At 40.6% G+C, this 12177-nt stretch overlaps 1 protein-coding gene across 3 annotated transcripts in view; it reads left to right on the top strand.

The window, feature by feature from the left end:
• Positions 1-12024, top strand: part of dnm2a (dynamin 2a) — a 35963-nt gene extending 23939 nt beyond the window's left edge. For all 3 annotated transcript variants that reach the window (XM_059347264.1, XM_059347262.1, XM_059347263.1), the window contains 7 exons: positions 2017-2127; positions 4928-5037; positions 5941-6052; positions 7329-7493; positions 8322-8545; positions 9028-9291; positions 9562-12024. In XM_059347264.1, the coding sequence (XP_059203247.1) occupies positions 2017-2127; positions 4928-5037; positions 5941-6052; positions 7329-7493; positions 8322-8545; positions 9028-9291; positions 9562-9634 (1059 nt within the window). In that variant the 3' untranslated portion in view covers positions 9635-12024. The remainder of the gene's footprint in view (positions 1-2016; positions 2128-4927; positions 5038-5940; positions 6053-7328; positions 7494-8321; positions 8546-9027; positions 9292-9561) is intronic.
• The last annotated feature ends 153 nt before the right edge of the window (positions 12025-12177 follow it).

Below are 12177 nucleotides of genomic sequence, written 5' to 3'. Positions count from 1 at the left end.
AATTGATATCAATTACATTTCTATCATCGGCACGCAGTTACCAGTAATTTGGAACTGACTCAACAGTAACACACGGCAGGTTTGCTCTCGTAATTCTTGTTTTTTTATTACAATAAGACAGTAATTGTCTTTAATTGGACACATATCCTCTTCTACTAACATTTAACTTTTTCTCCACCAAATATTTTAAAAGCTTTTTTTTTTTTTTTTTTACTGCCACACAATTGTTGCACTTTGCTGTGCTGTGTGTTCTCTATTCAAAACCGAAGAGAGAAAACTGGGAAATCCTCCACCACTGACCATGGAATGGCTTAAGTTCTCATGACTTTTGGTTTATACCTCTGCTGCTGCCTCATGCAGGGTGACTCAAAAGTTTGCCTTGTGAGAATCATCCTAAACGTCACTCGGGGGACAAAACGGGGAGGGAGTGGGAAAAGATTAAATCAGCAACACAGTAAGCGTTTTGATTCTTTGGGTTTTCTGTGCATTCATTTCTTTCATGTTAAAACACTTTCCTACTGAAGGTACATTAATTTCCAAAAAACCCACCTGTCTCCAAGTCTGTAATCATTATTTCTGTATCCAGAGCTGATCAAAACTGTCTGTTATTTTGTATGCTGACTGATCATGGCTTTGGGATGTATTCCAATGGTTTAATCAAACTTCCCTGTTAAGATCCCTTTATTTTCATAACCTACTGACTGTCTTGACAAATTTAAATTGGCATGTTTCATTCTAATAATTTCTCCTTTGAATCATTGGAGTTTATCTTAGACGTAATGAAAAATCTTTAATTAACCATTTGAAACATTTCTTGACATTTTTTTTTATGCACAAAAAGAAAAGCCTCATCTGTGACGCCCTCATATCTGATCGTCCTCTTTCTTGATGCCAGCTTTGTTATTACACTTCCAAATGTCTTTAATACAGGGGATTTAAAACTCCCTTTTTTCTGAAAAGTTTAACTTCTTCCCTCGCCAAGGCAAACTACACGTTTAGCTTCTATGTATTTGCCTCCTCTCCTGTGTTTATGTTGGCACTTTTGAACTAATGAACCTTTTCCCCCCATAACTCACTCCAGTCCTGTGCTGGATGAAGAGGGAGTGCAAAAGAGAGGTCTCAAGCAGACTTTGGCTTTACTAAAGCCCACTTCTAACAGATAATTTCCCCTTATTTTGCTTAAAATGCATGGGGTTGATTTGGAAAAAATGAAGAGACACAGTTGCTAAGAGGGCTCTTCCAAAATGCTTTGATTATTTTCCGCAGAGTGATTCACTCAGCTCGGCCTCTCAGTCTGATGTATTTTATCCCTCTACATCTATGCACTTTTAGATTTTCCCTTTGCAGTTTAGATTTATCTATAAACTCTAGTAGACCAGCCATTGCAATTCTTCTACTCCTTTACCCCCGTCTTTTGCACTCGCTTCTCCCCATCTTTTACTTAAACAAATGTATATCCAACTCCAGTTAACCCCACTAACCCTGCTTTTGTCTAATAACTGACTACATAGGATAGCTTCTACTGACCCGCTGACACTAACATACCACCGCCGACCTTTGATCTCTGACTATCGTAGTCTGGAAACTCTCTGGTCCTGTTTGACGGTATAAGGATTTATGTTCTTTAAGTGAAAAAGAACTTCATCTCTTTTCAGTATTTCAACTAAACTATTTGATGCTTTTGTATACAGCATGTATTACTCTGCATGTCATTTACTCACTTCATGCTAAGTTTCCATGCATACCTCTATGTTGAAGGGCATATTTAAGTAACATAATACACAGAAAAGTTGAATATTAAGAAATAAAAGTAAAATCAAAGGGACTATCAAATGTACAGTGACCAAGCAGGTAAGATTTTATTCACGTCGATCACATCCCAGTAACACCTATGGGGCCCTCATGTCACCAGTTTATAAGCCTGATTGACAAAGCTGTTTCCCTCCGTCCTCCTGGTACCCCTCTCTCTCCCTACCACCCTTTCTCTCTCTCCTACACCTTCTCTTTACTCTGCAGGTGATCAGGAAAGGTTGGCTAACCATCAACATCAGCATCATGAAGGGAGGCTCCAAGGAGTACTGGTTTGTCCTGACTGCGGAGTCCTTGTCCTGGTACAAAGATGAGGAGGTGAGAGGGGTTTCTGTTACAATGCTTTATCTCACTGGAAACACCGGGGATATGAACAGCCGAGATAAGATCACACAGTAGGGCTGAACAGTAACAGATGCCAGATGGCGATTGGAAATCATTTTTGAGAAATTGGCAACAATTTCCTGCTCTTAGTGGAAATCTCTTTTTTAACAGGGATAGAAAACAGCAAAACATTTACCTGAAGATAGATACATTTTTAATATTTCCATTAGGTATATTCATATATTGCTGTTACAGTCAAACCAGAACCAGACAAAGCTGTACATGTGTTGGTGCATTTTCTTGCACGCACACGAGCATCTGTTTCGCAGGCAATGGCGTAACAAATTAAGTTGATTGACTAACCCCAGGGCTCGTCCAAAGTGTTGAAAGTAGGGAAAACGCTTCATTTTAACTGTTGTATTCTCAAGGTTGGGAATGTGCTTAAATTTGAATATAGTCCGTGAAAAATGCAAAATCTGGTGTTTTTCATTAACATAATCACTCGTGTAATTATTCATGAAATAATCCTAAGCAAAACATACAATCAAATTTGACAACAGTTAGTAAAAACAAAAATATACATTGCTTGGTGTGGTTTTAGCTGAATTCTGTAAACCTTATTTTTTTGCATTAGCATTTATAATAACAGTTTAGATGTGATCATGAAGTATGCAAGAGTCTTTTGGTTCAGGTACATTGAAAGTGCTTGAAATATGATTGATGTTTTCTCTAAGGAAGCTGTTCGAATATTGTAACCCGCCAACATGTAAAACAAATGACAAAGAACCAGATAAACCTTAATGATTTAATGAATTAAAAAGGAAATTTGGGAACTCTGGGAAGGGGAAGAATCCTGTCAACTTTGAGCTGGACAGAAAATTATACTGCACAGCACTATAATACTTATTGTAGGATATTTTAGTCTTTTATATGACATTTTCATTATTAAGCTGACTGCATAAACATTAATTACCTAAAAAGTAATGCCATATTTTAGTCCCAGCCACCAAAAGCGGATGCCTGGACAACAGCCTTGAAACCACTTCTAAAAGTTAGCGTTGAGCCCTGCACAGAACCACAGGAATGCGTAAAGATGAAGATACTGCATTTGGCTATGTTGGGATAAACTATCCCAAGTGGAGATTTGGTGTCATCTCCCACTGTGGCTGGAGGTGTGTGCGTCCCAGCCCAGCCTAACCAATGTGCAGACTACTGTTCAGCTGTAGCCTGATGAACAGGTAGTCTGAACACTGGGCAGGCGGGGGGGTGAGGAGGACTCTGATAGGAGGAAGGACCCCGAGGTCATTGCGGCTGCAGGTCGCTACCCTAGGACAGTAGGACAGAGGACACAGAGAGCAAACATTACCTCAGTGAAATAATTACACATATGGAAAAGCCACGTATAAAAGTGACTGCTATATCAGGACCAGTGCTGCTGATACAACCCAGCACTTTTTATATTATTAAGCATTTATTATTCAAAATATAGCTTCTATAACATTGCTTTCAATTGATTCAAGCAAATAAATCCAGACACGCTTGGACTGAATACCCTCTTGACTAAAGAACTGTAGAACAGATTTTGCTGAGTGTGCGAAATCTGTTCTACAGTTTATTTATAGTATAGACTTTTTCTAATGTTTTATTCAAGGTCTTGGAGAATAACTTTGAGTACAAATGACGTGTCAGTGCACTAATGAATAAAGCTGACATGATCTAAAACCAAATGATAACGTTTTATAGGTTTTTTTTTTAACTTTAGACTTAATTTAAAGCACTGATTTTAACTAAATTGAGCGTTTATCTAGGATGGTTGAGTGCAAATAGCATGCTTTACTTACCGCTTGAGCTGCTTCCCAAGGCCTCAGTCATATCCATTCCTACAGCGAAATAAGAAAAGACCTCTAAAAGATACCACTACAAACCAAAGCTGAAGATGAACTCCAGTCCAGTGGCCTCTGAGCGTCCAAACACCAAGTGGAAACGGTGCATTTTAGGTCTCCTTTTTGCGAAAAAAAGCAAAGAGAAAGAAAGGGAAAGAGAGAGGGAGGATGGTGGAGGCAAACTGACGTGGCAGGCGGGCTGAAATGTTCCAGCCGGGATCTGACTTTGGAATTTGCAGGAAATCGTACTGGGTTACGGGGGCCGGAGGGGGGTGTGATTGTGTGTGTACAAGTGTGCATGTGTGTAGGCGGTTGTCCACATGAGCACGTATTTTTGTTGGTCGCATCTGTACAAGTACACACCCAAATCTCACAATATGTGTTTGTTCAATTCAATTCGTTCAGGTTCATGTATGTTTGTTTGTCTCTGCACGTGCAGTTAAGTATTTGGCCCTTTGTGTGTGTGTGTGTGTGTGCGTGTGTGTGTGTGCATACGTGTATGTGTGTGTATCTGGTGGGGGCGGGGGATTGTGTGGAACGGCGAGTGATGTAACTGTTGGGCCTGCGCCGCTCTCTGTTAGTGCAGACGTAAATGCTTCCAGATGTCTCTGCTCAAGCTCTGAAAGCTGGCACCCCATCCCCCCAGAACTCCCTCATGCTCCTCCTTTTCTTCCTCTCCTCCTCCTCCTCTCCCCCATCATGCATTTCTCCATCACACCAGCCAGCCTGGTGGTGGTCCACGCAGAGGAAATGCATTCCATCGTGTCTACTCATTGGTGGAGAACTGTTTTCATCTGCATTACCAAAATGCATACAAATCCTCACTTTTTGGAGATCTAACTTATTTGTGTTGTATATTCCAGGTTTCAGTTCTTCTCTAATACACTTTTCTTCTCTCTGCCTCATGTTAGGAGAAAGAAAAGAAGTATATGCTGCCCCTGGATAACCTGAAGCTCAGAGATGTGGAAAAAGGCTTTATGTCCACAAAGCACATCTTTGCAATCTTCAACACAGAGTCGAGGTCAGGTTTATGTTAAGTAGAAACATATGAATGCACAGCTACTTTATCTTTTGTGTACTGTCCTTGACCTTGTGTACTCTGCCCTACAAAGTCTAACTGCAGTAACTACACAAAGGGTAAAACTGAGAAAAACTCCTTTAATGTTTTTTAACGTTTTTTATCTGGCCAGCTTAATAGGTTATAGGTAGGTAAGTGATATGACATTTATTTCTACATGTATTGATGATGTAATATTTATGCTCAAAAATGATGACAATTTATTTGACCTTTGACCCAAAAATGTAGTTACTGCACCCAGGTTTTGCTGTAAAAGGTTCTCATAGTAATGCAGAAACAAAGTCCAGTAACTATAATGTTGTTGTCTTCTTTCAGCATTTATATATATATATATATATATATATATATATTCTTTGTGAATAAACATTCTCAAATTGATTTTGTGTTTTACAACTCATTTTAAAGATTTGTTTAGTTTAGACTTAATATAATAAAGTAATGTTATATTTTAGTCTTAATATTATTTTATCTCCCTTTTTTACTTAACCACTATCTACATAATTATTCCCCTATCAATTAAACTAATTTCTATTATTCTTGTCATCACTATTAAACACAATTAAGAAATACAAGGCTACACTGTATCACAGTCAAAGTGAACTTACTGCTTTGGTTTTGAGTTGTATTTTGTAGTTACTGCAATTTTTATATTATCATTTCTGAGTTAAAACAAAATTGAAGTCTAAAACTTTGTCACAAGATAAAACGGACATCAAGGAGTTCATTTCTTAGTTATAACTCAATTTCAACCAAAAAAGTAGTTACTGCACTTAGGCTTTGTAGGGCAGTACTGGCTGAGCCACACACTCACAACCACTTGTGTTTGTCGTTTGTTCATTTGCACAGGAACGTGTACAAGGATCTTCGCCAAATAGAACTGGCCTGTGATTCTCAGGAGGATGTAGACAGCTGGAAAGCGTCGTTCCTCAGGGCAGGAGTTTATCCAGAGAAGGACCAGGTATGTTGGAGGTTGGGGTGTTCTGTTGTCGTGTAATTTGCTGGTCCCAAGTTGTAGGTCAATAGCTCATAAATCAGTCTTTAAAGGTGTCCAATTGGAAAAAATTACTTCTCGGTCTTTAACAGTTATTCAAAAGCCCAGTTGGAAAACAGCCCAAAAATACTCTCTAACAGGTCTCAAAAATCTTCAAGCAGGAGTCCAAGATGTTGTGACAACACTTTGTTATCGATCAAATTGGAGAGAACAAATTTAATACACACAAGGTGCAGTCCATAAGCTCTCTGAACACGAAATGAAACTTACATGAGGTTTTATAGAGAATTTTCACACACATTGTCCAACCCATCATGAATATTCATTATGAACTTTACACCAATAAAAATAGTTGATTCTTAGTTTTTCCCTCCTAGGGGCTGTTCAAAACGTCATTTTATTTACACCATTATGATTTATTCAGTTCATATCCGCCCCCTAGGTGCAGGTGGCATTACCTCATCTCCTGGCATTTCTCACTCATTCTCTGCCACCCTTATCTTTGGATAAGTACCCATGATGAAAAATACATTTAACTAGATGACCCAAGTGGTTGCACAAATGATGAATATACAGCTGAAGAAAAGGCACTTGTTTTTATCCCTGTTGGTCCTGCACAGCTGAGTGACCTTGCTTTTATCAGATCTCCCAGGCAAGCACACTGATACTCATTTCTGGCGAGAGAACACAGGTTTTTGGCACAAACTTAACATTCTTCTCTACTTGGGGCCTTATCTCAATCTCCTGTCTTCCAGTACTTTTCTACTGAGACACATCTTATAGTTAAATCCTTGCAGCATTTTGATTATACATATAGCATCATACAGATCACTCAGGTTTACATTATTTAATCACAATTTGTCATACAAATAGCTACGTAGTCCCTTGAGAGAGCCTCATAAGGAGGTACTAGCTAGCTCCCACCACATTATTTACACTACACTGTCTCTAGAAAAGCCATAAATTAGTAGGAGCGATCTGAAATAGTCGATTCAATCTAAGGAGCCTGATTCTACTTGATCAGTCAGATTATACACAGCACTGCTCTTTCCCCCAAATATATTATATTATATAGCCTTAATCAATTGTGTCAATACAACCTCCAATAAAATGTTCATTTTTATACTGGTCATTAACACACACACCCCTGTGTTTTTCTGTGTGTGCTTTTGGAAATTATGTAGATTTAACTACAGAGGTGTATTTTGATAAATTTATACTCCGTCCTTGTTGTTGTTGTCAGACGGAGAACGAAGAGGCTGCCCCTGCAGACACGTTCTCTATGGACCCTCAGTTGGAGCGACAGGTGGAAACCATCCGCAACCTGGTGGATTCGTACATCGGCATCATCAACAAATCCACCAGAGACCTCGTGCCCAAGACCATAATGCATCTCATGATCAACAGTGTGAGTCCGGCAGTCCTCAGCAGCAGACAGACAGATCAGGAAACAGAATGAAGGAGGTCATCTGAGTCTATGACCTGAACACTGTGACCCTTATTTCATTTAATTTACAGAAAAAAAGAGAAGTACAGCCCAACACATTCGGTGGGCAAACACACTAGATGCAATGTAAATATAAACATGTGACTTTGAGGTGCTCTGCATAGCCTAAAAAGTGTGTTTTGTAATTCTGCATGGTGCCCATTCTACATAACAAAGACATATATGTATATATGAAAATAATGATCCATTAGCTATGTTGCCATTACCCAGCAAATGTAACTTCCTACATTACCGTACTCTTGATAAAAGTAATCAAGACACCTTAAACCTGCTGTTAATAAGGTCTAAATGACTTTGCACCATTGAGCTGTCCAGAGTAGCGTTTCGTTTTCTTGTGCATTTTAGTAGCGTCAGTGGTCATATATTTCATGTTCACACAAGGTCATAAAATTGAAGACACTAATTAACCAGATTTATGGAGCATGCTCACAGTGACTTGTCCACCATCCATTTATTAGGTTTTATTATTGTGGTGAGATCACTTGATGGCTTCCAGCAATTCAGCAGCTACACACACCCATTGTCCACTGGGCAGCTCCTTTCCCATGGTTTTCTAGTATTTTGTTTAAAGATCTTGTGGTAAAATAGTCCCCTCCTTCTTCAGCTGCAGTCTTTCACTTCTTTCAACCACATTTTCCAATTTATGAACGTTCACATTATTTCATTTTTGGCTACCACTACAGCACATCCACACTACCTCTTTGTTTTAATTCTGTTAACTCCCACCAGGCGAAGGATTTCATCCACTCGGAGCTGCTGGCTTACCTATACTCGTCTGGGGACCAGAACAGCCTAATGGAGGAATCAGCTGACCAGGCCCAGCGTAGAGATGAGATGTTACGCATGTATCATGCACTCAAGGAGTCGCTGCTCATTATTGGTGACATCAGTGCCAGCACCGTCTCCACCCCAGTACCCCCACCCATAAATAACAACTGGATCCAAGAAGCCAGGTGAGATGAGTCAATCAGCATTCAGCTGTGCTGCAGATATACAAGCTGGAAAATACAGAACTAAAAACACACAATTGTAAACAGTGAGCAAGTTTCATATATGAGATTAGAAATGGTGAGAAAAAGACCAACCTTAAACCTTTCATTGTTAAGCCTGCTTTGCTGTTTACATGTTTACAAGATAGGTATTCAGTATAGTAGAAGAATAACTCTGAGATGTCAGAATGCAATGAGCTGGCAATCATGATCCAAAACACCAAATCAAAGTCGATTTGAACAGCTGTTAAAATAAACATTGTGACCATACACACTGATTGCTGTGGGTGTAAAAGAAATTATAGACTTCTATTTTAACGATTCAGACGTGATGATAAAGGCAACGAAACACTGGGAATTTTGTGTTTTGGAGCTTCAGTATAGCTCTTAGAAGCTCTACGAACCCTGTTTGATGTCCGTTTAATTGAACCATATCTCCCTCTCAGCCCGACCCCTCAGCGCAGGCCGCCCCCTGCAGCTGCTCCGGCCCCCAGCCGTCCACCTGCTGTACGGGGCCCAACACCAGGACCACCCATGAACCCTTCCCCTGCCTTCGGAGCTCCGCTCAACCCCTCTCCCGCCTTCGGGGCACCACCAATCCCCTCTCGCCCCGGCCCCCCCACCAACGCTTTCAACAGCTACCAGGATCCCTTCAGCGCTCCCCCACAGATCCCCTCCCGGCCAGCCCGCGTCCCACCCGGTGTACCCAGGTATGACTTTCTGTTGATGTGAATGCAAATTTTGTTGCACTGTATTCCCTATGTTATGCCACTAACTACCTATCATCATCTTTCAAGAGTCACAGGCATGGTTTGTCATTTCTCAAGTTATCCCATCTCAATATATAATATTATTTCTCCTCTCACTCTCACTCTCTCTCTGTCCCCCTCTGTTCTCTCTGTCGGGTTGTTTTGGTTTCTCCACTGTCTCTTTGTGAGCGCGTCTCACACCTTGTTCTGTATCTTCTCTCCCCGCTGCAGCCGAAGACCCCCCGGTGCTCCTTCTCATCGGCCCACCATTATCCGCCCTGCTGAGCCCTCCCTGCTAGACTAGACCTGTGGCCAAGCCCACCTAAGTGTGTGTGTTTGTGTGTGGGTGTGTGTATCTGCACACTAAAAGGCCAGGGGTGGGGGCTCGAGGGGAGGGGCCGACTGATAGTGGTGCATCATGTGCATCGTCCAGCCGTATTAATGTCTCTTCAAACTATGTAATAAGCTGCTAATACCATCTTTATCAGTGCACATGAACAACAGAAAGCCCTTAACCACTTGAATATTACATTTGTGGAAATTGTGTAATACAGAATAAAATCCAGCTGATCTGTGCGGTGCATTTAGCTTCTATCGGTAGGAGATGGTGTATAAAATTCAGTTTGAGAGCTTTTTTTTATTATAATAACTGGTTTATTTCTTCTGACAAGGTTCCCAGCAGAAGCTCTTTAAATAACTTATTAACTGTTACAGGCTGGCTTTCCTCTCCCCTCCCTCCACCTTTTTTAGATTGGCCGAGACGCCCAAGTCAAATCTCTGTGTGATATACACCCCTAACCTGTTAATGTTTCACTGGGTTTTCATTTCCTAACAGATTCATAATGAAAAACAATAGCGGATTATCACTTTTGTCATTTTGGTGATGTCGCTTACACCCCCCCCACCCCCCTTGTGTTATTTTATTTGAGTGTCCTTTTTAATGACCGTCATAAATGTAGCTTTAAAAATGAAATGCTAATCGCAGAAAATGACACAGGGCATGGTTGCATGAGACTGAGAGTAGCTTCAGCCCTGCACGCTGTGAATCATCCTGAAAAGATGTCAGATTGACCATTGAAATCCAAGCACTTCTAGCCATGTAGCCTTACAACAAGCCACTTATATCGGGGGATGTTGTAGTCCGTTACCAGAACACTATGCACAAAAAAAACGTGAGAGGGAGAGGGACAGGCTGAAGGCTGTCTGCACTTTGTGAGATGCTTTCTTTCCAGTTATTCTCAGTTTTTAAAGTCTTGAATTATAATCCCTTTTAGTCTCAGCTGAACCCCAATGAGACCTTCAGCTTTCGACTTTGTTCATTCCTGGATTAACTGATTCATGTAGCGCAGAGCACACAGAGAGGATAAAACTCAGTGAAGCGACGGGGTGTGTAGACGTGATTTAGAGTATAAAGATGGTATTAAGCTTTTAGGAGTTGGTACATCTCTTTCAGGGCTAAGTTGTCAAGGACATTTATTATTGCCATCAGTTCTGCCTCCATACATTAAAAGTATTGTATATAGCTGGCCTACACTGGGGAGTAAGCACTTGTATCTCATTTAATCGCAGGGTTGACGACAAAAACATGATTCTAATCAAAGCCCAACGTGTTAAAATTGATATTATAGGAAGCACTAACAATGTCATTTCATAATGGACGCAGGGAAAAAGAGACTCATCTTCTGAAGCATTATTTATAACCTGGGCATTTTGTCATTTCTTTTGATATTTTTGGTTGCAATTGTATCAGCTCTGTACAACTCCGCTCCCCAGCTTCTCCATGACTTTTATTCGGGGTTTTGCTACAGGGATTAGCTGTCTAAATTTGTTGTATGTTGGGAGGGCACCTGGGACTGGACATCCTCTGATTAATAATGAATATGTTCAGATTTCTCTTTGAGGATATTTGACCATTTAAAACATTTTTTAAAACACATTTGGAGGGGAAAAACTGGTGAAGCGGGGAGTGACGTTGGGCTACTAGGATGTTTTAGGTTTGATCAGTAGTGGTGGTGAGCTGCAGGTGGTGGTGGGAATTGTGGTGTTTGAAGGCACACTCTGTCTATAGAAGCTGTCTAGACTTTTCTTTGCTCTCACTGCAGAGGATAGAAATTTAATTAGCCGACCTGACAAGACAAAGAAACTGTAATGAATTCAAAAATGTCCCAAATCACAAGGCTCTCGAGACAGAGTGTGCTTTTTCTTCCCCTGTATTTCTCTACAGGTCTGGCTTTCAGTGACAGCGCTAGAAGGAATTAAAATATGCTTATAATAAAAGAGCCCAGAATCTTTAGATTGAAGACCCTTCACATGAAAAGCTCCACAAACCCCTCGTAAACACAACTGTGCTAAAACTTCTTATTGGCCAAAGTTTGTTGAAATCCAATCGTGCCTGTCACTGCAGCCTGCCGTTGAGAAGCCCAGACTGTAATGCCCTGTTATACATTAGGTGATACTGCCTTCCTTCCTAATGGATGTGCCCTGCCTCCTTCTTCTTTCCTTCCCCTCCTCCCTGTCTACATCTGGTGGAAGGGGTTGGAAACCAACCTGTAAAAAAATCTTTCTTTTTTGTTTTGCAAACCTTTGTCAAGTGCCTCTGTAGCAATTAATTGATTTGAATAAACAACATGAACTGATTTAGGATGGAGAGTAAATAAAGAGGTGTTGTGTACAATAAAGGGACTGGCTCTGGTGGTTGGTGTCTCCTTGTGTCCTGTGTGATCGACTTTTCCCTCTCTCTCTCTCTCGTCTTTTTGATATTGTAGCATCCCTTCTAGTTCTCTCCTCACTTGCCTCCCTCTCTACATCCAAACCAATGCAGACTGACATAAACCTGCAGATGTTCCT

Source organism: Centropristis striata, chromosome 13 (assembly GCF_030273125.1).
Source record: "Centropristis striata isolate RG_2023a ecotype Rhode Island chromosome 13, C.striata_1.0, whole genome shotgun sequence".
NCBI classification, from domain to species: Eukaryota; Metazoa; Chordata; class Actinopteri; order Perciformes; family Serranidae; genus Centropristis; species Centropristis striata.
The sequence above is the reverse complement of the archived record's forward strand: the minus strand, read 5'-3'. Positions and strand labels throughout refer to the sequence as shown.